A 21,626-nucleotide genomic window follows, 5' to 3' on the forward strand; every position below is an offset into this window, starting at 1 on the left:
ATCTATTGGGTGCCTAATGGGTACTGGCAATTTGAATACTTATCTTATTTAATGTGCACAAAAGAAGAAATTGTTTTTTTTTTCAGATGAGGAATCTAAGTCTTAGTGAATTTAAGTATATTTCCTAAGGCCAAATAGCTCTCAGCAGAAGCTCAGTGATTCAATTGAATATCTGCCTGACTGCAATGTCAGTGGGTGCTCGGCCCATCTGCTCTTGGGCTATCAACTTTCCTACCTCCAACTTTGCTCTTTGGGATTAGCAAAGCCTAGAAAAAAACAACCGAGAGTAAAAACTGTGTTTGAAGTTCTGAATTTCAGATGCTTTGTATTGACCCAGTCTTCTGATTCCTCCTCCTCCTCCTTCCGTTTAGACACAGACAGATCACAAAATCTTGGGCTATGAGGATTATGAGAGAAATACAATTCCCTACCAGGAGGAAGTCAAGGGAACACAACATTCTCTTTACTTGCAAATATCTTAATTACAGCTAGTAAAGAAGGTATCTGTATGGAAATATATGTATCTTTTTATGTTACATATTCAGTTTGTCTCAGAAAAAAAAAAAAAAGGCCTTTTGCACTTGAGGAAGGAAAAGGAGATCCTGTTATGACATATCCATAAGGGCCCTCCACAGGAGTAGAGAGACGTGAATGACTCAACACCAGATTCAATGGTCTCCTTCAGCCTTTTCCTCTCCTTTCCCAAGGACAGAATCCAATATAAGCATGCTTCAATATCTCAGAATTTTCTAATGGGGCATCTTCCCCGTCTTTTTTCCCCAGTATCAGTCCTCATGCCTGCACAACCTTCAATGAGAGAAGAAAACAACTGGATTTCTAAACTGCAGAGAGAAGAGACTAAGTTTAGGAGATAACTAGAAACCACCCTCAGAAATAGGTTATTATTTTTTGGCAGGATTAGGGGGCTAAAGATTTTTATTCCACTGGTTTCCCACCAGTCAAGATATAAACAATGCATAAAATATAACCAATTGCCTATGAAAAGCACAAGGCTTTTTTTTTTTTTTTTTTAGACAGAGTCTCACTCTATCACTCAGGGTGGAGTGCAGTGGTGTGATCTCAGCTCACTGCAACCTCTGCCTTCCGGGTTCAAGTGATTCTCCTGCCTCAGCCTCCCCAAGCATGTGGGACTACAGGTATGCACCACCATGCCCAGCTAATTTTTCATATTTTCAGTAGAGACAAGGTTTCGCCATGTTGGCCAAGCTGGTCTCGAGCTCCTAACCTCAAGTGATCCCCCCGCCTGGGCCACCCAAAGTGCTGGGATTACAGATACAAACCACCACACCTGGCCACAAGGCCATTTTGGTCACATTGAGGTTCTTCTTAGTTTTTCTGAGTCTTATAATGTCTGTTTTATAATATAAACCACATTTATCTCCACTAAGGACATAGGATGAAACATACTTTGTAGCAGGTAGGATTCTTGCTAGACACAACTGAGAACTTCCCACTTCTAAAGAATGTTAATAATTAGAAAGAAAAAGACAAATCTCTCACTGAAAATAGCTTCCCTCTCCCACAGCTGAAAGGAATAAGGAAGGAAACCTGTGGAATCCCAGAAGATGCACTGGAATAGAGTGAGCAAACCATCTGTCTGGGATGATTTTGATGCTATTCTGCCTGGTCCCTCAAGGGTGAAATAGATGACATTTAAGGCTCCTTCCAGCTACATATTTCTTTAAAATTGAATGATTTGGCATTTGCTCTGTTGTTTCTAACACTTTAAGGATGCAGAATGGACTTGGTGGCCTAAAAGATGCAATTTAAAAATCCATCCTGGTTTATTTAGGCATTTGTCACCTCCAAATCTCTTGTGGAAATCTGATCCCCAGTGTTGGAGGTGGGGCCTGGTGAGAGGCGTTTGAATCATGGGGGTGGATCCCTGAGGGAATGGTCTGGTGCCATTCTCCAGGTAGTAAGTGAGTTATTAATCTTAGTTCCCATGAGATCTAATCATTAAAGAGTCTGGCACCACTCCTTCCTCTCTCTCTTGCTCCCTCCCTCACCGTGTGACACTCCTGCTCCTCCTTTGCCATGATTGGAAGCTTCCTGAGGTCCTTACCAGAAGCAGATGCTGGCACCATGCTTCTTGCACAGTCTTCAGAGATATGAGCCAATTAAATCTCTTTTCTTTATAAATTACATAGCCTCAAGTGTTTTTTATAGCACCTCAAAATGGATGAAGACACATCCTGACCCTCCATTTCACTGTTTTTTTGTGTTTTTTTGTGTTTTTTGTTTGTTTGTTTGTTTTCATAGTTGCCCCTTACAAACTGCAAGTGGCTTTGAGCCTGTGGGACCAGCCAGTCTCCAGTTTGTAGTCCTGAGCCCATGGATTCTAATGGCTTCTCTTCCATACTCTATGGCTACCACTGTGGCACAGGATCTCACTGCCTCTTTCCTGGGCCAGTGCGATGGCCTGACTTTATGGTCTTAGTTTCCAGCAATCTATCCCACATGCCACTGCCTTATGAATTGTCCTTACACATGACCTGATTCACACTTCAACAGATGACAAATCCTCTGTGACTGTCCATTGACTACCTAAGCCAAAATAGTTGGCCTTTCAAAAGCTGCCATGGTGGTCTTTCCTTTACCAACATTTCTTTCCATGCATCTTCCATAGATCCTTAGTTTCGGCCAGTTGAATCACACACCGTTCTAGATCATTCTTCTGGTTTCCTTACCTCCAAGCTTCCTCCATGACTTTGCTCATGCTAACCTCTCTGATGGAGATATCTTCATAAAATTTAATCCAGACTGCCAACCAACCCCTCAAGACCCATGCCATTCCTCTACTTAGATAAGCTTTAGACATTTTTAACTGGCTTTTATACATTTTGCCTCCCTTTGGCTTATGGTAGAGCAACACATTTTTATCTGTTCTTATATTCCCTATGAGATTTTTATTTCCTTGTGTTCTATTCATCTTAGCACATGGACAAGGAATTGAATTGAATCCCATCCCTCACACATGGATCTTGCTAATGGCTAGGGAATGTGGTATGAGGGTAGGAAATAAACCAACATGGACAGGGTTAGCAAATGTGCAAATGTGTTTGGAAACTAAGCATCTAATTTAACCTCATGAGAGGGAAGTGTTAACTAGAGTTGAGGTTAAGAACACTGATCTAAAGACAATGTCATCAAAGAAACTGAGTGACTGAACTGGGACTCAGTTCTTTCAGTCCCAGTCCAGGAAAAAAGCAGTAAAGCCATGGATGTATCTAAAAAGGAAACTTGAGTACATCCCACAAACTCTCAACCTAGTTTCCATGCAGTGGCAGACAATAATGCTATTGGTGTGGCCAGTACTTGGGAAAACATGAAAAGCCTCACAACAGTGTAGAAGAAAGATGAGAAATGTCCACTTTACAAATGAGAAACTCAGGTCCTGGGCAAGAAAGGGATCTGTTCCACGTCAGGAGTCATGGCAGAGAGACTGAATCTAGGCTTCTTGGCTTCTACTCCTGCATTCTAGTTCCCACATTTGTCACTGGCTGCCAAGAGCCCAAAAACAAAAATGGGAGGGCACTTCCCAGGACTAATATCCTCAGGCCACTGTAGGGAGAATTCACAAAATAACTTCATCACTTCATTGTTAGAGCCCGGTTCTTTGCACCTCAACCTCCTGGTCATCATGCCCTCTCCACGTCATCTTCTCTCCAGATTGCCAGAGTGTCCCAGGGTGGAAAATACCAGATTCTTTTCTGTATTCAGTTCTATACTTTTCAGAATGCCTGAGTTGCAGGTAGATGTCCCCAACATTACCACCATATTGAAATAAAGTATAAAATGGTCTAGAAAGGGTGCAGGTATGGGAGTGCAAAGATAATAGCAATAATTAGATAATCCTCATCCTTGGAAAAATACAAAGAAATTCTGTTCAGGTAATTCTTCTACCCACCAGGGTGAATCTTGGACAATTATCCTCAATATCTCAAAGAAGAAGGAGAGGGTGGAGCAGAAATTAAACTTCAGTCACTAAACTAGATCCAGGTAATGTAGAAGAGTCTGCTTCAAAACTGGAGTTTGTTTTTTTATTTTATCAGGAAGGAAAAAAGGGGGCTGAGATGTGGAAGAGCTATGGTCTAGGGTCAAAGCAACAGTACAGACCGGTTAAGACAACTTTGACGTTATTATTATACCTTTGGCCATGTCCCCCTCCTATCCTAAAAAAATCAAGTCTTCTTCTCACTTATTATTACACACAGAACTTAGTTCAACAGAAGGCAAAACCCCAAAGAGATCATATGGCTGGAATCCAAACTCCAGATTTTAGAGATGAAAGTGAAATCTCTGATTTGGAGCCTGGACACAGAACTGGCACTGAGACCAAGATGTCCTAAATCTCAGCCCTGTCCCTCAACAGACTTTTGTATTCCAAAGTGACTGATATTTTGTAGATAATTAGTGTGCAGATCCACTGGCTTTAATCAAGGAAATAAGGTTGTAATACTTATAATTAGCAGAAATGTATCCCACACACCTCCTTCTGTGTTCATTCCCTCAGCAGCTTTGTACAACTTAATAGGTCTTAGCATTTAAGTTGTTTTTCAAAATTCACCTGAGATGTGCATATCACGACACCCAGTCCTACAGCAGATGCTCAGGTAACTAAAGCTCTGAGCCCCACTTGGAAGTCTCTCCAGTCTGTGGCCACGTCTCCTGATTAGCACAAAGCACCCTCTCCCAAAGCTGAAGAAGAGAACAAACGCATGGTTTAGGGCTGGAAATTTAAGAAGATCCCATACCTTCCTCTAGACTCCTAAACTCCAGCAGAGAACAGTAACTCCAGCCCTGTCCACTTGCTATATGAAGATGGCTGCCCCAGACTGCACAGTTCTAAAAGATTCTTGTAAGAATCTGGAGTTATAATTTGCTCACAAAATAGGGTTTCTCAGCACCTCTGGGACTGGTTTTGCAGGAGGGCGTCTTATAGCCCACCTATCTCTGTTGCAGAAAATTGAACTGTGGAATCCTGGAGGCTCCTAAGGGTGCATCGAGGGCATAGGGTATCAAAGGAGAGACTGTGGGCAATGGGGGATCCATCCCCTCACCCCTGCTTTGACCACGGTAGTTCCACTGCCCTTCAGTAAGACTGGTTTGGTATCGCAGAGTGAATCCTGAGACAGTAAAATGTGCATTAGTGGAAAAGCTGGTAAAATCCAAACAAAGTCTGTAGTTTAGTTAATAATTTGTGTCACTGTTAATTTCTTATTTTTTGCCAAGGTACCCTGGTTCCATACGATGCCAACAGGAGGAAAAACTGAGTGAAGGATATATGGGAATTCTCTACACTATTTTTGCAACTTTTCTGTACATCTAAAATTACTCTCAAGTAAAATTTTATTATAAAAATTTGGGAAAACCACTTCCTCGGGAATGGAATACAACGCTCCTCCATTATTCTCCTCTATATAAATAGGACGATGGTTAAAGAATGATTATGATATTTCAAAAACAGCAAAGGAAGAATCAAACACAATAAACAGAGTCTGGTCACTGGACAACCAGTACAAGACCCTCATCTCCTGACAGCCAGCATCACTTCTTCATTGGTGCCTGGGTCTACTTAGGAGTACCTAATGGCTAAAACCAAAGGGATAAATCTGGATAAGCCTTCTCCAAACAGGGTCAGCATCCCTCAAGAACCAGTATGCCTAGCTGCTAATCCTTTATCACCAGTTAAGCTAGGGGTCAAGCCTCCCTACTCCTGGCCTCAGAGGAAGGAACTATATGATTCTGAGTGTAGCTGGCAACTGCTTGCCTATGTGGACATGAATAGACTTGTGATGGACCCCTTCCTCTTTGCACTGTTTCAGGCTTCCAACTACAGGGACACCTTATTGGAGTAACAGGTCTAATGCAGAGAGCTCTCCAGTCTTAATCTCACCTCTTGGGAGAAAAACTTGTCTGATTTTGGGGACTGCGCATGGGGCCACAACCCCTTCCCTTTTCTGATGAGTATCTTCTCCCTACAAAGAGGAGCAATGAACAGCAAAACTGCTGACTCTGCAGAGCAAAGTCTGCAATATTCCCAGTCTGCTATGACTGAGCTGGAATGCCTAATCTTGCTATAAAGATTAGGGGACTTGGTATTAAAAAAAAAAAAAAAAACTATTGTTGCTGCACACTGAAATCACCATCAGTAAGAATTCTATCATTATTCAAGTGTACTTTATAATCTTCATCTGCCTGGCTTCTCAGCCTCAGTGGGCTCAAACACATCATCTGGGCAGAGAAGAGAGGTGCCACTTATTAAATGAGATTCCCAAAGTTCCAACGAAGAGCAGAAAGCATGGTGGAACCCCGTGATCCTAAAACTCAGTTGCCTCAAATTACCATCATTAGCTTTTGTTTTTACCTTTAAAATTACCTAAAACCACGTTATCTCATAGACCACTGGCTCTCTTCAGTACACTGCCAACCACTTGACTTTCATCTGAGAGTTTCTCCCGACTTGAAGGCAAGAACTAACTGGTCAAAAAGACTTAGAGGAGCCTCAGGCTCTCAGCTCTGGCGACTGAGTAATCAGTCAATGTTCTTGTTGATCATAAAACTGGAAGGCACCTTAGAGAGCATCTGATAAAGCCTCAGCTTTGCTGCACCTCAGGTCCCCCCATTAAACTAATGAGGGGGCTGCCCTCCAGAGCTCTCATATTGGTACAGTCCCTGGATCTCTGTCTTGCTCTCTCAGGACTGACATGCTGGGAAATTCATTTCAGTAAAGTCAATGGGCCATAAATATCTTTAGGATCCTCTTAAAAGCCCTGAACCTTCAAAAAACAAAAAATGAAATACAACACCCCACTCAATATTACTCATATAATTTTAGGAAGTCTTAGAGTTTCTGAAGCCCATCCTTTGACCTGCTGGTGGAAAACAATACAGGCTTTTAGTCAAGGATGTAACCCTTCTTTAGACAATACTGGATGGCTTCAGTTAGAATTTTGACATACTCTGGATTCCTCCTTTACTACCATGGATTTGGAATAGAAGTTGCTCTAATTTGTATTTCTTCTCTGTTTTTCTTCTAGATGTGTTTTCTTATCTATTAACTTACATTCCCTTTGATTTGGAACATTGTTTCTTTCCCCCACCCAATTCATAGGATGTAGTTTCTTGAATTTACTCTTCTGCTTTCCTGGAGGATGAATCAAAGCACCAAGATGGCAGGTGGGACCAAGCTCTTCCATTGCTTACAAAAGCATGGGACACCAAGAGTTTGCAAGGAGAATAGAAAAGGGGGTCTTGCAAAATAACTCTCTCCACATTCAGAGTAGCAATACAAAGTAAGAATGGCTTGGCCTATCTTTCCTGATAAATCAATGGATATGGGATGATTTGCTGCTGGGATGGAATGTTGAAAAACAATGTAGTTTTTCTTCATCCTTAACTCTGGCAGAGATTGCCAGCTATGAAGTACAATTCATGTTTTTTCTCTTCTATGTGGGACACAGCTATGTTCCATTTCTCAGCCACCTTTTTAAATAGGAAGGTCATATAACTGGGTTCTTGCCATGAGAGAAAGTGATTAGTCCCCACTTTCAGGCCAGGTCTATTAACAACATCCCACACACATTCCTTCATGTCAGTTTCTCCTTTTAGCTGGTTGGGACATAGATAGATGCCTAGCATGACCAAGGACCCCACACAAGGAAAAGGGTAGAGCTCCATGAGCCTGAATGATGGTGTAGCAGAGGACTACTCCTCCAGTGAATTCACCTACTCATACTGTTATGTGACCTAGAAATGAGCTTCTATTTGTGTTGGAACCATTATATATCTGAGTATCTATTTGATACAGCAGTTGGCCTACCTTAACTAATATATCTAGGTAAGCCTTGTCCATTTTGGAACTGGAGAAAGCATTCATATTTTAGCTCCAATAATTGCTAGGATTTGAAAGTGTCCTCCAAAGATCCTCTGTTGAAAACTTAACCCCAGTGCAACAGTGTTGAGAGGTGAGACCTTTAAGAGGTGATTAATCATGACAGCTCTGCTCTCATGAATGGATTAATGTCGTTATCATGAGAGTGGGTTTGTTATCACAAGAGCGGGTTTACTATAAAAGCAAGTTTGGCCCATTCTTGGTCTTTTGCCATGTGATGTCTTCTGCCATGTTATGACACAGCAAGAAGGCCCTCACCAGATGAGGCCCCTCGATCTTGAACTGCCTAGCCTCCAGAACCATAAGAAATAAATCTCTTTCTTTAATAAATTACCCATTCTGTGGTATTCTGTTATAGCAACACAGAACAGACTAAGACAATAATTAATATTTATTATTTATCATCCTAAGAGCTTTATATTTCTTAACTCTTAGTCCTTACAGAAAATGCGTGTGATAGGGGATGTTGGCTCCATTTTACAGTTGAAGACACAGAAAGGGCAAGTAACTTGCCGAAGGTCATACAGTCAGGAATTATAGGAGCAGAGATCAAACCAAGGCAGTGTGGGTCCAAGAGCTTACAACTTTTCATCTGCTATGGGGACACCAAGACATCCCTAAAATCAAATATTCTTCCAGTAAGGTTGGCTTGTTCTAAATGATTCCCACTTCCTAAGGATTACTGTTACTGTCTTTCTAGGAGTTTCTGGGAACCCTGACCCAGAATCTCCAGCTTAGAATCCAGTGCCTTACTACCTGCTGCCAGACCTGTTTATGACCCACACCTGTGTGTCATAAACACACAGCATATTAGCATACTTACCCCATCATGTCCTAGACACTCTGTTCTGTCTTCTACCAGAACCTGAAGTGGGTCATCCTTGACTCAGACTATCACTCATTTGCCTCTTCTGAACTGTCTCCCAGGATAATGCACTGCTTGATTAGATAAGACTTGCTCCTGCTGCCTGCAGCTGCATTCCACATCATCTCCAAAGGCTCACCTCCCCTAAGTGAGCATCTGGTTATCTATCTAGGTTTCTCTTGGTCTGGAATGACCTATTTCCTAATTCTAAATTCCCTTTCTGACTTCATTCATTCATACTTTTATTAGGTGCCTAACAAGTGCCAGGTACTGTCACACAGGACAGCACACAGGACAGCAGGATGAACAGAAAGGAACACTCCTGGAGTTCTACATTAGTAGGATCCCATTCCCTCCTCATTCCATTCCTCCCTGATCTCAGTGTATTGACTCCTCTCCCCAAATCAAAACATCTGAAAACCTCTGTATTCTGAAATCTCAACCTTCTCCCCTTCAGGACATTCAAAACTTTAATACTAGATTTGACTATCAATCTCTTAGTGTTCTCTGATGTTCTTAGAAAGATATAATGGTACCCAAAGCCTACCCTTGTCAAAGCCAGTGTAAAGGTAATCTTGGAAGCATTGAGTCAGTGATTCACAGAAGGAAAAGGTGTTTGTCATTGTGAATGTCTTAAGAAGAGAGAACAAATCGCTCTGGTGCTCTGGTGTGGGAACATTTGTTTTCTCTCTCTAAATGTGTAACAGGAAATTAGGCAGTTCACCTTTGTAAATCATCTGTATACCACTTATGCATGAGCCAGATGGTGCCTCTTCGTTTTAACAAATTAAAAATGAAAAAGAAAGACTATAAGGAGGAGTTTATCTCCATCTCTCCCCATGCCCTTATATGCACATTCTGGAATCTGCACTGGGCAGGCAAGCACACGTGTATGCACACGCACACACACACACACACACACACACAGGCCTGGATTATCTGCACTTAGTGGTGTTAGGCATAAGAAGCCAACAAACTCTTAGGCCCAAATGAGTTCAGTAATCAGTGATAGCAGAGAGGTACAAACCTGTCTGGGGGTATCAGCTCATAGAGAGAATCCTTCACAGTATTCTCGCGATCTGACAAATCAGAGCATTCCCCCAAGGCCTTAGCCGATGTATACTGAACAAAAAAGTTTTACATAAATCACCCAAATGTGGACTTAGCTCTAGGATTCATGAGCAGTATTTCCATACATGTTGAAACCTTAAGAAAGACATTTTCCTGAGGTGGTCAATGTAAAGATTCTACTCCTTTGGAGCAGCTGCATGATCCAGTTTATCTTCTAGTGGTCAGGGAGTCCCTCTCTCTGTCCCAGGAATTGCATATGGAAATAAAATTATCCACAGAGTTGTCTTGGCTTGGATGTGAGGGGGACTAGTAAGATAATATAAACAGGAGTTTATCCAGTAAGTATTGTACGACAGGCTCTTTATACAAATTAACTTGCTTAACATCAACACAACTCTGTTGAGTGAATATTTTTGTTCTCACTTTAACAATAGAAAAATTGAACAGAGGTTAGAGGAAAATGCATTCAGGTTATATGGTTGCTAATGGTGGTTGCACATTAGGATGTGAACACAGGTAAGATTAGGCCTAAATCCAAGAATTCCATTGTCATTCCAATGTCTTCCAATATGGATAATAAGACTTCAGGGTTCATTGTGATGTGACTTCAGGCAAATCTACTTCTGCCTTTCATTTTACAGAAAAGTAGGGAATGAGGAGTGGTGTATACATTAGGACACTGTGAGTAAGTGAACATGAAGATATGCCACAAGCTGGTCTTTAAATGTCTCATCAGTAGAATACACAGATTTCCAATGGTGTGCTGTGTTTTTACAGTAAGAGTTATCCTTTTTTGTTCAAACTTCCTTGGGACCAAAAACATACATTTCGAGCTAGCTGGCCTTGGCTAACATCGCCCTTAGAACTCATGAAGAAGGAATTGAGGTTACCTGTAGTGTGTACATTTTCCCACCTCACTCTCCCTTCCTTAAATTCTAATCTACCCTGGCACCTACAGAAATTAGATAGATGTATTCCTTGTAGCCCTTTTAGGCATAAAGAGCAACAGTTCACAGTTGTTAAGGCAAGGACAAAGAAATATCAATTGGGGATGTGATCTTTTTATTTTTTGTTTTTCCTCTTTTAAACTAGTTTCAATAAATATTAACAGCACATCTAGAAGCAAGTTTGAAGGGCCAGTTAGCACATTCTGGTCAGACATAGTTTCCTGAGACTCCAGTGAAGTCAGTAGTTATCAGCTTGGCATAATCAAACATCTGCCTTTCACAGAGAAAAACAATGAGCCATCCCTTGTTTTCATCAACACCAACATAGATCTGAGCACAGTCAGACAGACCAGCAAACCCCATTAAACAAAGTGGAAAGGCAATTAAATGATGCCAGCTCCAGCCAGACTCTAAGAAATCTATGACCCATCCCCCTCTTAGTAACCACACCAATGCCTCTCTTGGAAATGAATGAAAAATATGGTCTAGACACTAAAGAAAGACTCCTCTTTGATATTTTCTGGAAGGTCTGCCCTGACCATCGGTCTATGACTACTGCCACATCATGTCCCCTTTTCCATACCTGGGAATACTGGACAGGACAGGTGGCGTGTGAGGCTGCCCAGCTTGCCGTGGACACTCAATGCTTTGTCTTATATTCTCTCACAACGGTACATCATCTGCCATTCTTTGGTTGCACAACAAACAAGTCACTTTCTAACAACTAAGGTCATTTCTCAAACATTCCATTTTTCTCCAACCTATTGCTAAAATGAAGTGTCTTGACTGATCTGTTTTAACGTCTGAGTGATCTCATTTAGGCCATCAGGAACATCAAGATAGAACTGACCTGCACACACCTCAAATTCCCAGCCTCTGGTCCACTATGCTCAGGTAAACAGGACAATCATATCTATTTGACTCACGGTATGATCACTCATTTCTCCAAAGATGAGACAAATGGCTGCCATGATCCTGGCAATAGACTGAATGTTTGTGTACCCCCCAAATTCATATGTTGAAACAGCCCCAAGGTAATGGTGTTAGGACATGAGGCCTTTGGGAAGTGACTAGGTTATGAGGGCAATGCATTCATATGGAAGAGATGCCAGAGAGATCTCTTAACCCTTCTGCCATATGGAGAAGACACAGCAAGAAGATGGCCATCTATAAATGAGGAAGCAGACCTTTACCAGACAATTAATTTGTTTGCACCTTGATCTTGGAATTCCCATCCTCCAGAACCATGAGAAATAAACTTCAGTTTTTTGTAACCTATCCCATTTGTGGTATTTGTTATAACAGCTGAAAAGGAATATGACATCCCTTGACCTCCAAAACATTGTCCCACACTCTCCTTATAACGTCTATCCAAACTCCTCTTCCCTTTGATGTCCCAAAAATAGATTTTCTGTTTTTTTGTTTTTTTTGGGTTTTTTTTGACAGTCTCGCTCTGTCACCCAGGCTGGAGTGCAGTGGTGTGATCTTGGCTCACCGCAACCTCCACCTCCCAGGTTCAAGCAATTCTCCTGCTTCAGCCTCCCGAGTAGCTGGGACTACAGGCACATGCCACCACACCCAGCTAATTTTTGTATTTTTTAGTACAGACAGGGTTTTACCATGTTGGCTAGGCTGATCTTGAACTCCTGACCTCGTGATCCACCCACCTCAGCCTCCCAAAGTGCTGGGATTACAGGCATGAGCCACCGCTCCCAGCCTTGGATCTTCTGTATTTTTTAGCAATCTGCCCTCACTCAGTTTGCAGAAGTTATCTCTGTGTCTCAGGTTGCACTCATACTTCCCCTTGCTGAGATAAGTGACACTCATGGCCATTCATCCTTTCCCTGGAAATAATAACACTATCAGAATCAGTCAATAATCCATGGAAAAAAAGATTCCCAAAGACTTAGGGAAAAAAAAAAGATTCTAGGAGCAAAATAAGACTCTTGTTAATGTAAAGCAGATGACTATATGAAGGTAAAACTGAGCAGGATGGATCTTCTCACAATCAGAAAGCTTTTCTAAGATCTAACCTGTCCTCTCTCCAAAGTTGGCAACAGATAACATGCTTCCTTTCCTCATCTGTTCCAGCCCATTTGGATAATGCTCAGCAATATATTAGCCATCTTTGTTACTTTACTTAGGTTTCCTCTTCTCATCAAGATCTACTTTTGGAAACAAGATAATTCTTACATAATCACAAGATAATTTCAGAGAATAAAATGTGTCATGGGTGAGGCTAGATCTGGGACTGGGTAGGGAGACATTAAATGTAGTATCAAGTTGGGTGTGTCTGTGTGTGTGTTTGGGCACATACATATACATGTATGAGTATGTTTACATGAAGAATGAGTATTGAAGCACGTAAGAACACAATGCATATGTTATTGCAATGTACAGATTACAGTTCAGTTAAATGTCCAAGAAGAAAGAAGGAGTGGGCAATTGAGAACATAATAAACAGGTATGTCAAGATGCAAGAGAGGTCAAAAGATAACTGTTGAGTGCATGTCTGGGCATGGGTGTGTATATGTGTGTGCCAGAGTGACACGGTTAATGGACAATGAAAAAGACATGTAAGCAAGGCGCTAGCTCTGTGGCTGAGTCCTGCAGCTGGGAAAGTCACCTTACCCTGTAATAATCCGTGCTGTAGACATCTCTGGACATGCCGAAGTCCCCAATCTTCACTAGCAGATTCGCTCCAACCAGGCAGTTCCTGGTGGCCAGGTCTCGGTGCACAAAGTGCTGGGAGGCCAGGTACACCATACCCGAGGCGATCTGACTGGCAATGTGGAGCATTTGGGAGAGCCCCAGCTCACCCTTGGCCTGGCGTGGCTGTCCATCCACAAGGATCATTGCATCTGGCCCATGGGCCCTGCAAGAGCGTGGGGAGAAGAGAGGGGGCAGAGAGAAATCAGGAGATCAAGGAGAAAGGCCTTCCTGGGTCCCTGCCCTCTGGAATGCCCCACAGAAATAAATAAAATTTCCCTTTCCATCCTGCCTATGGCTTATTTTTATCTGCTCCAAATTAGATTATGTACGTGTGGGTACGGGTGAAACTCCACAACCAGATTCTGGCTAAGATGAGAGCAGACATACTCAAATGGAAGAGGGAATAAACCTACTCTTTTTAATATTCCACTGCTTCCTAGGATTTTCACAGGTGCTAGATGTCTATTATAGAATAATTAGCAAAACAACAAATAACTCTGCCATAGCCCTTACTATATGCTCTGATTGTTTTAAATATTGTAATTCACTCAATTTTCCCACCCCAATTTTGAAATAAAGAAATTGAGGCACAAAATGATGAGATTGCTCAGCCAAAGTCCCAGAGGTCCAGAATGGCCATATGGGAAATCAGGAAGTAGGATCTGAAACCAGACATGTGACTGTAAAAAGTGAGCTTCTAAAAGGAACATTGGGAGTGCTTGTTCCAAGATTCCCTGGCCCTGCCCCCTAGGATTCTGATTGGCTAGGTGAGCTTGCTCATTTGCATTTCCCACTAGCTCCCAGGGCTGATGCTGGCAGTCCATGCTCAGTGGCACTGGGACACTCCTAACCACTCCACCACACTGCTTAGCACTGGGTAACTTATGGCCATAGCAGTGCACAGTGGAGAGAGCCTCTGACCTTGAAGCATGGGTCTGGGGTACCCCCAGAACCCATTCCATCCCAAATCAAGCCCGGATTTGTTATTCTAACACCTTGCCTGATCATATCAGTCACTTTTAGCATTCACTCTTTTCTCTAGAAAGCCCAATGAGCCGTAACCACACCCAGGGCCCTTATTTATGAAGTTGTGGACCAAGGAGCCCTGGTGTACAGCAAGGCCTCTGCCTGCTTTACTGCTTCTCTGATTTCCTCCGAAAAGCACCATTAAGTGGGAGCACATCCCTTTTATTATCTCCGGTGGGCTCTGCCTACCTCACTCCTCAGAAGGAGGAAGGCTGCATCAGCTCACAAGGAAGAGGGGTCAGCAGAGAAGCCCTCCCTTCTGTCTGCCTGGAGAGTGCACTCCAGCCTGCCTCTCAACACCACCAATATGGAGATGTGAGAGCAGGCAGGGTTGGCCTGCGGGTTATGGAGGCTGTGTTTGTGAGAACAGCCAACAGGACGCCTCCCAGGAAGGGTTGGTGCGGCCTGTTGCTAAGAGCTTCTGTTCTCAGAGAATTCTTTAGAAGCTCACCCTCGACTGATAGAGCCTAGGAAGACAGATTAATGGAACCTACTGGGAATCTGGTCAGTAATGGAGGCTAAAGTTCAGATTTTGCTGCAAAATTGCCCCAGGAAGACTGTCGAGCCTTGATTTAGAGAGACTCCCCCATGCTGTCTTCAGGAAGGGATCCCATAGAGACACAGAGGTCTTCAGAGTGTCAGCAAGTCCTTGTAGAACTGTACTCACATGCATGCATTCCCCATGCTGTCTGCCATGGAGAAGGCAAGGCACTGGCACTGCCCCTCACCTTATACACTTCTTTCTGTTTCTTCTGTACTCCTTTTTCTTTTCTTCTTACTTTCTGCTTCTTCCACTCCTTATCTTTACTCTAGGCTCTCACTCTTTATTTCCCTCCTACTATCTTCTTTCTCTTCCCTTTTATCATGTATGACAGTAGTGCAGAGGCACCTAGGAGCTTTCTTTAACCCTGCTGGTGGCTCTTGGGGCTGGAGATACTGCTGAATGTAAGGATAGGGTGTGGTGAAAAGTAGGGCATGCCCTTTGGGCCCCAGGGGAACAAAAGGACAAGGTGAGGGCTATCCCGAATATTGAGAAAGAGTGATGCCTAGATTAGAAGCTACCATGGTTCACAATTCTCATAAAATAGTAATAGTAATAACTTCAATAGCAGCTACCATTGGCTGATCACTGAACTACTTGCAAAACTTGTCTAAGCATTATACATATAGTCATTTAATACTCATAGCAACAACCCCGTGAAGCAGTTATTAATAGTCGTGTTTTCTAGGAGAGAAAATTAAGATTTAATAACTTGCTCCAATTTGCAACTAAGATGTGACAAATCCAAGATATGAACCCAAATCTGTCTTATGCTAAAGACAAAGTTCTCCAGGAAAGAAATCCATTTCATTGTGAATCCAGGTTTAGAAGGCTTAGAACATCCCACAGATGCTTTCATTTCCTTTAGGGCCATCTTTATAGAAACCTGACTCATAAGCAGAGCTCCAGAGAGTCCTCCATTCCATTGCCTGGTACTAACTCATTTCTTTGCCCCTCAAAACCACGACACCCTATTGAATGTCCCACTTCAAGAGGATGCTTAGCAGTTTTTGGTGAGTGGGCTAGAGCCTTCTATAATTTACATTTGAACTTTGGAAATCTTATCCTCAGCCACAGAGTTCAATGAGATTCAAATTGTGGTGGTCGCAGAGGCCACACCCTAAGTATTCAGGGCCTGTATGTTTAACCTGCTTCCTGGGGCCTTGGGTTCCAAAGACCTTCACACGGCTGTCCCTTCCACATCTGGGCACTGTTTGGAAGTGGCATCTGCAGAAGGCAGAGAAGTCCTAACTCTGCACTAGATGCTGTCTTCTCTTGGGAAGGGAGAGCCACCCTTGAAACTTCATCCAGAACTTCTGGCTGGCGTTCCAGTCTCTTACCAGTTACATTAAGAGCCCTCGAAGTCCAGATGATCTTGTTCTAGACTCGGAGAAACGCTTCTTACAACAAATCCTTTCTTTTTAGAATAGTACTATCCAATAGAACTTTCTATTGATGGAAACGTTTATACTGTGCTTCCCTGTATGGTAAAAACTAGCCACATGTGACTAACAAGTAGTTGAAATATGGCTACTGCAACCAAGGAACTAGTGCGACTGAATTTTTAAACCTTATTGAACTTTAATTAATGTAAATCTAAATTTAAGTGGCCATAGGTGGACACTGTACTGCACAGTTCTAGAATTAGCCTGAAGAAAATCGGTCCCCTTTTTGTTTCAACCATCTCTGCCACCTGATGAATTGTAACCTTGGACCTTCTTACTCATCATCAAAAAGTCTCTAGCAGGAAGGTTTCCAGGAGGGGTGTAAGATACTAGCCTCACTTTGCAAGTGAGAAACTTAAGGCACAAAGGGAGAAAGCTATTTGCAACATCAGAGAAGGGTGGCCCTAGAATCTTGGAGTTGTAAGCCACAGGCTGTGGGGCTTCCAGACTCCTTCTGGACCTATTCCAGACCCTGTCCATTTTGGAATGAGGAAGAATAGTATAGGATACTTATCATAGTATCCTCAACTTGTTTTCCCTACAAACCGGGGACAAAGGCCTGAATCTGGCTGCTAAGGAGATCATGTATAAGAATGAATGTGTTCATCTGATTTCTCATCCTGAGAGGAAAGTGTTTAGAGGGGGTAGTATAATTTCTGGCTCCAGGGAAAACCCCAAGGGTTCGGTGGGACTGGGGTCAGGTGCAGGGGAAGACAATCCTTGCTTACCTGAGGAACTTATTCAGGTCTCCATGCTTCATGTATTCAAAAACCATGATGAGGGGGTCCCCATCTCCACACACTCCATAGAACTTGACAATGTGCTCATGCTGCAGGTTGGTGAGCAGCTCGGCCTCCCTCTGGAAATCCTTCCGGGCAGCCAGGGTGGGATCCTTCAGGGCCTAGGAACAATGCAGGACACAGGTGTTTAACAACTACAGGGCAAGGGGCTGTCTTTTCTACTCCTGGAAAGAAACTGGCCCCACACACCACTGGGTTACCAATAAATATGAATCTAAATGGAATTTAAAGACAATGAAGCTCAATCTCAACTATAAGGCCTGACTCTTTCCTTCTCCAGCATTTTCATCCCTGCAGAAATAGAAACCCACTTTCTGACATCCACATCCCATGCACTCTCCAGTGATTTCAAGCTCTGTTCTTCACAGAGCCCTGGGCTTCCGCAGGTGAGTGTACATGGCAGCTGGAGGGGCTGTGAGGAGGAAAGCCTGGCAAAAGCCCCTGCTCCTAAGGTTTTCTTTGAGGAAACTGTCCCACAGCTGGAATAAACAGTGTGAAAACCACTGCCCCAATACTTTAGCTTTGTGAATTAGTCACATGCTCATAGCCTGTTGGAAACTGGGCAGGCAACACAATAAAATATCCTTGTCTTTTGGAGTCCTTGCTTTTAGATTGTGAAGGTATCTACATTTGCAGAGGGGAGTGAGCACTTTGACCTCTGGAAGACACCTGTGTTCTCCCAATAGGGGTTTGGAGGAAGCAATAGGGTGGGAAGAGTGGGGCGGCAGCTACGGGAATGGCAGTTAGTGGACAGAAATCTCAGATACACTCAGGGCCAGGCAGAGTCCTTCAAAGTCCTAGTGCAGGATGGAAAGGAGCATCTGGGGGCCACCAGAATGCCACCATTCAGCCTCCGTCAGGGTGAAAACTCAAGTATGAGAAAGAGGTGCAAACCAGGCCACTTCCTGTAGGGCCCAGGAAGATGAATATACCCAGGTAGAGTGTAAGTTGTGCATGTGGATTTCCTAGCACCAGAAGGGGACTACAAGGCCAAAGATGAAGCCTTTGAGCACATCTGAAGGACCTTGGTTAGGGCACTGCCATGGGCCCAGCAATGCTGGCCAGATGGAAAATGGTCTGTGAAGAGGAGAGGCCCTTTCTGCATGATAAGCAGCTTATGCAGGTGGGCGCCCCGATTTCTCCAGCCTCTCCACCCTCCCTATGAGGCCAGAAGGCAAATGGGGCCAAACATTGAGTTGTTTCAACTGACACACTTTAGCAATCTCAATAGACACAACACAAGGTAATGAGGAAGTGAGTGTAATATTGGCTCACCATTTTCAGGGGAGTGACAATCTAGACAGACTAGAGATTGGTTTGCATTCTCTCTGCTAGGCATCTGGCTTTTTCAGGATGACTGACCTCTCCTATAGATCATGCAAGTGCCAAAATGTCTCCCTCACCAGAGTTCTTTCTCCTGTCCCTGCAGGCCCATTATCTGAAATCTGTAGGGCTTCCTTGGTTCTAGAACTGCAGTAGTGTGAATATGCCAAAAGAGGTGTATCTGGGGAGGGTCCATCAAACCTCTCAGCCCTTAGCACACACCAGAAATGATGGACTTTTAGTATGAAAAGGGCCCTAGACATCATCTACTCCTACCTGCTCATTTCTGGAGTTGGAGAAACTGAGGCTGAGCCTGTCCAGGAATCAGCTCACATTCACACTAATTAAATGACAGACACTTAGAGTTTGACTGGACCTCAGTACTCTCCTGGTGGGCCTCACAGTGCCCCAAAGTTCAGTAGCAATGCCTCTAAGGTCATCAAGTGGAGGTGTGGTCTTCCAGCCAGAGATCAAGCCCCCTTCAACTTCAACCAGCACCACCTTCTATTCTTTTTAAAATTTGGAGGCTTCATAAAAATACTGCTTGATTAAATTAATCTATGGCTGACAAAAAAGTCGAAAGTTATCTAGTGTAACTTTCCCGTTTTACAGATGAGATAACTGGGGTTCAGGATGGGGAAGTAACTGGCCAAAGATCACGTAACAAGTGACAGCTTGAGTCTGGAGCCCAGGACACTTTCCTGCCCAGCACACCTGCCTGAATTAATTTATGGGATAAATTAGTCACTAGGCAGGTCCCCAAGACAATGGTGGGCAGAGGAATAAAAGGATATGGAAGTATAGAAGAGAGGGTCAGGAAAGGGGTGGGATGTTGGCTGCCAACAGAGTGGCTGAGCCCAGCAAAGATGCCAGGCTTGAGGATAGGTCAAGGACATGTGATCAGCCCATTGTTGATTTTTACCAGACCTCATTCTATGTGTTCTCCACTTCAAATCTGGCTGCTTGCTCTGGGAAGCTACCTAACAATAAACGAATAGGATGTAATGTCTACCTACAGCCAGAACAAAGACATTTGAGAAGTCAGAGAGTCATGGTGAAAGACAGTCTCTTCTGGGGACCCAGCTCCCAGCAGCAGCCTTGAGCTGTATGGGCTGGGTCATGGGTATTGAATGATGCAGAGTGGTTTATTTATTTTCATGCAGAAGAAGAAGAAGAAGGGGAAAAAACTGAACCCAGCATGGGTGGGATGGGAGAATACAAAGATTTATGTGAATGCTGGATTTATGAGAGGGAAAAGTAGGTCAAATTTGGGGCCAGCCAAATGGCCTCTCTCCATCTCTTTAAATCATTCTCTCCCACAGTCTGGACGTCAATGACAGCCCTGGGATATTTCTGTTCTCAGCTCTTGAGCAGCACCAGCCAGCATCCCCCAGGCTGGCACCCTGCACTGTGAGGCAGAGATGGGTTCCTCATTTGGGAGATGGGCACAAAGCAACCACCATTACTTTCAGTCTTCTACATCCCTTCTCTGTGCTTTCAAAGTAGGCTTTCCAGCTCTTGAGTCAAACCTGAAGTTCTTACCTAATTGGCCAAATGTAGGGTATGGCAACTAGGGTTGGGAGCTGCCAGTGGCCCCGTCCCCAGGGACTGATGCAATTAGAACAGAGGTGACAGGAGGAGAATAATGAGGAGGAAAATAGGGCCGGTGACTCTCTGGCCCCTCTCCGTGGGGTCCACATTTAACATCTTCATGTCTGGGAAACCTCAAAATGGGTCACAAGTCAGTGGCATGGGAAAGAATCGATTTATCATAGCCACCAACTATCAGTGTAGAGACATGTATCTTGCCAAGAGGTCTCTGAAGCTGGGGAGGCTCCTGGCTCAGGCGTTTGTATAGTATCTTTAGTACAAAAAGGAGAGCTAGAATTTGCCCTTCTTCTCTCCCTCCTTTCTTCCAAAGTTTGGGGACATTTCCCTTTCTTATCTTCCCCTCTACGTGCATCAGCTGTCATGTCCACTCTGCCTTGGGGAGAGGGTTCAGTAAGGCTGTTTATTTGGATGGAAGAAAAATACACTAGATGGCAAGAACACAACTTCTCGACAGCTCCCAACTCTTCCTGGGTCATTCAGCATCTTCAGGTCATCCAAACCCTGCTGCCCTCCATCTTACTTTCTTTTTTTTTTTTTAGGGGGAGATATTTCGAAGAATGTTCAGTTTCAGATTTCATTAATATCCTGAAATTCATTTTTATGATATACACATGATATACACACATTCCTAAATGTTCAAAGTCCTAAGTGGTCAAACACACACACACACGCACGCACGCACACCAATCAACCTCCTTTCATTATAAAATCATCTTTCTTTTAGTGACTCAAAATCCACTGCCACTTCCTCTGGGTGAGAGTCTCACACAACTTTACCAGGAAAGAAGATGGGTAGTTATTACATACAGGGGTACCCCTCTCTCATCTGTCTTCCTGGCTTAAAACTGCCCATTGGCTTCCCAGTGTTTGTAGTATAAAATCCAAACTCCTTAACATAGTCATGGACTCTATAAGGTCTGGTCTCCCCATCTCTCTTTGCCTCCTGTCCTTGCACACACTCCTCCTGCCTCATTTATTACACTTCAGTCTCATGGCCTTTCCGTACCCTCCAAGATTTTCTCTGCCCCAGGGCCTTTGCTCCTCCTTTTGCCAGAAAACTCTCCACTGAGCTGTGTCTACATGACAGCCCAGATTAGTTGGCACTCCTTATGATCTCTACAGAACATGAGATCCTGAACACTCCCTGCAAGTTGGATACCCAGGGAGATACTTCTTTCCCACAGAGGGGCTTACCAAGAGTCATCAGTGATTGTTCCCAAACTCATTCATGACAACTAAACCTGCTAATGTAATTACTTACTGTAATGAAATGTTCTAGAAACCAATGAAATATAAATGTAGATTGGAGAGTTTTTATGGAAGCTAGGATGAATGCTTTTAAAAAACCTGCTAGAGGTCAGTGGTTA

At 43.4% G+C, this 21,626-nt stretch overlaps 1 protein-coding gene across 8 annotated transcripts in view; it reads right to left on the minus strand.

Annotated features, from left to right (window-relative positions):
- The window catches only part of NTRK3 (neurotrophic receptor tyrosine kinase 3), a 387,302-nt gene that overhangs the window by 40,644 nt on the left and 325,032 nt on the right, over nucleotides 1-21,626 (minus strand). For all 8 annotated transcript variants that reach the window (XM_034939369.3, XM_034939368.3, XM_034939371.3 and 5 more), the window contains 2 exons: nucleotides 17,254-17,426; nucleotides 13,433-13,676 (listed from right to left, as the gene is read on the minus strand). In XM_034939369.3, the coding sequence (XP_034795260.1) occupies nucleotides 13,433-13,676; nucleotides 17,254-17,426 (417 nt within the window). The remainder of the gene's footprint in view (nucleotides 1-13,432; nucleotides 13,677-17,253; nucleotides 17,427-21,626) is intronic.

This window comes from Pan paniscus, chromosome 16 (assembly GCF_029289425.2).
Source record: "Pan paniscus chromosome 16, NHGRI_mPanPan1-v2.0_pri, whole genome shotgun sequence".
NCBI lineage: Eukaryota > Metazoa > Chordata > Mammalia > Primates > Hominidae > Pan > Pan paniscus.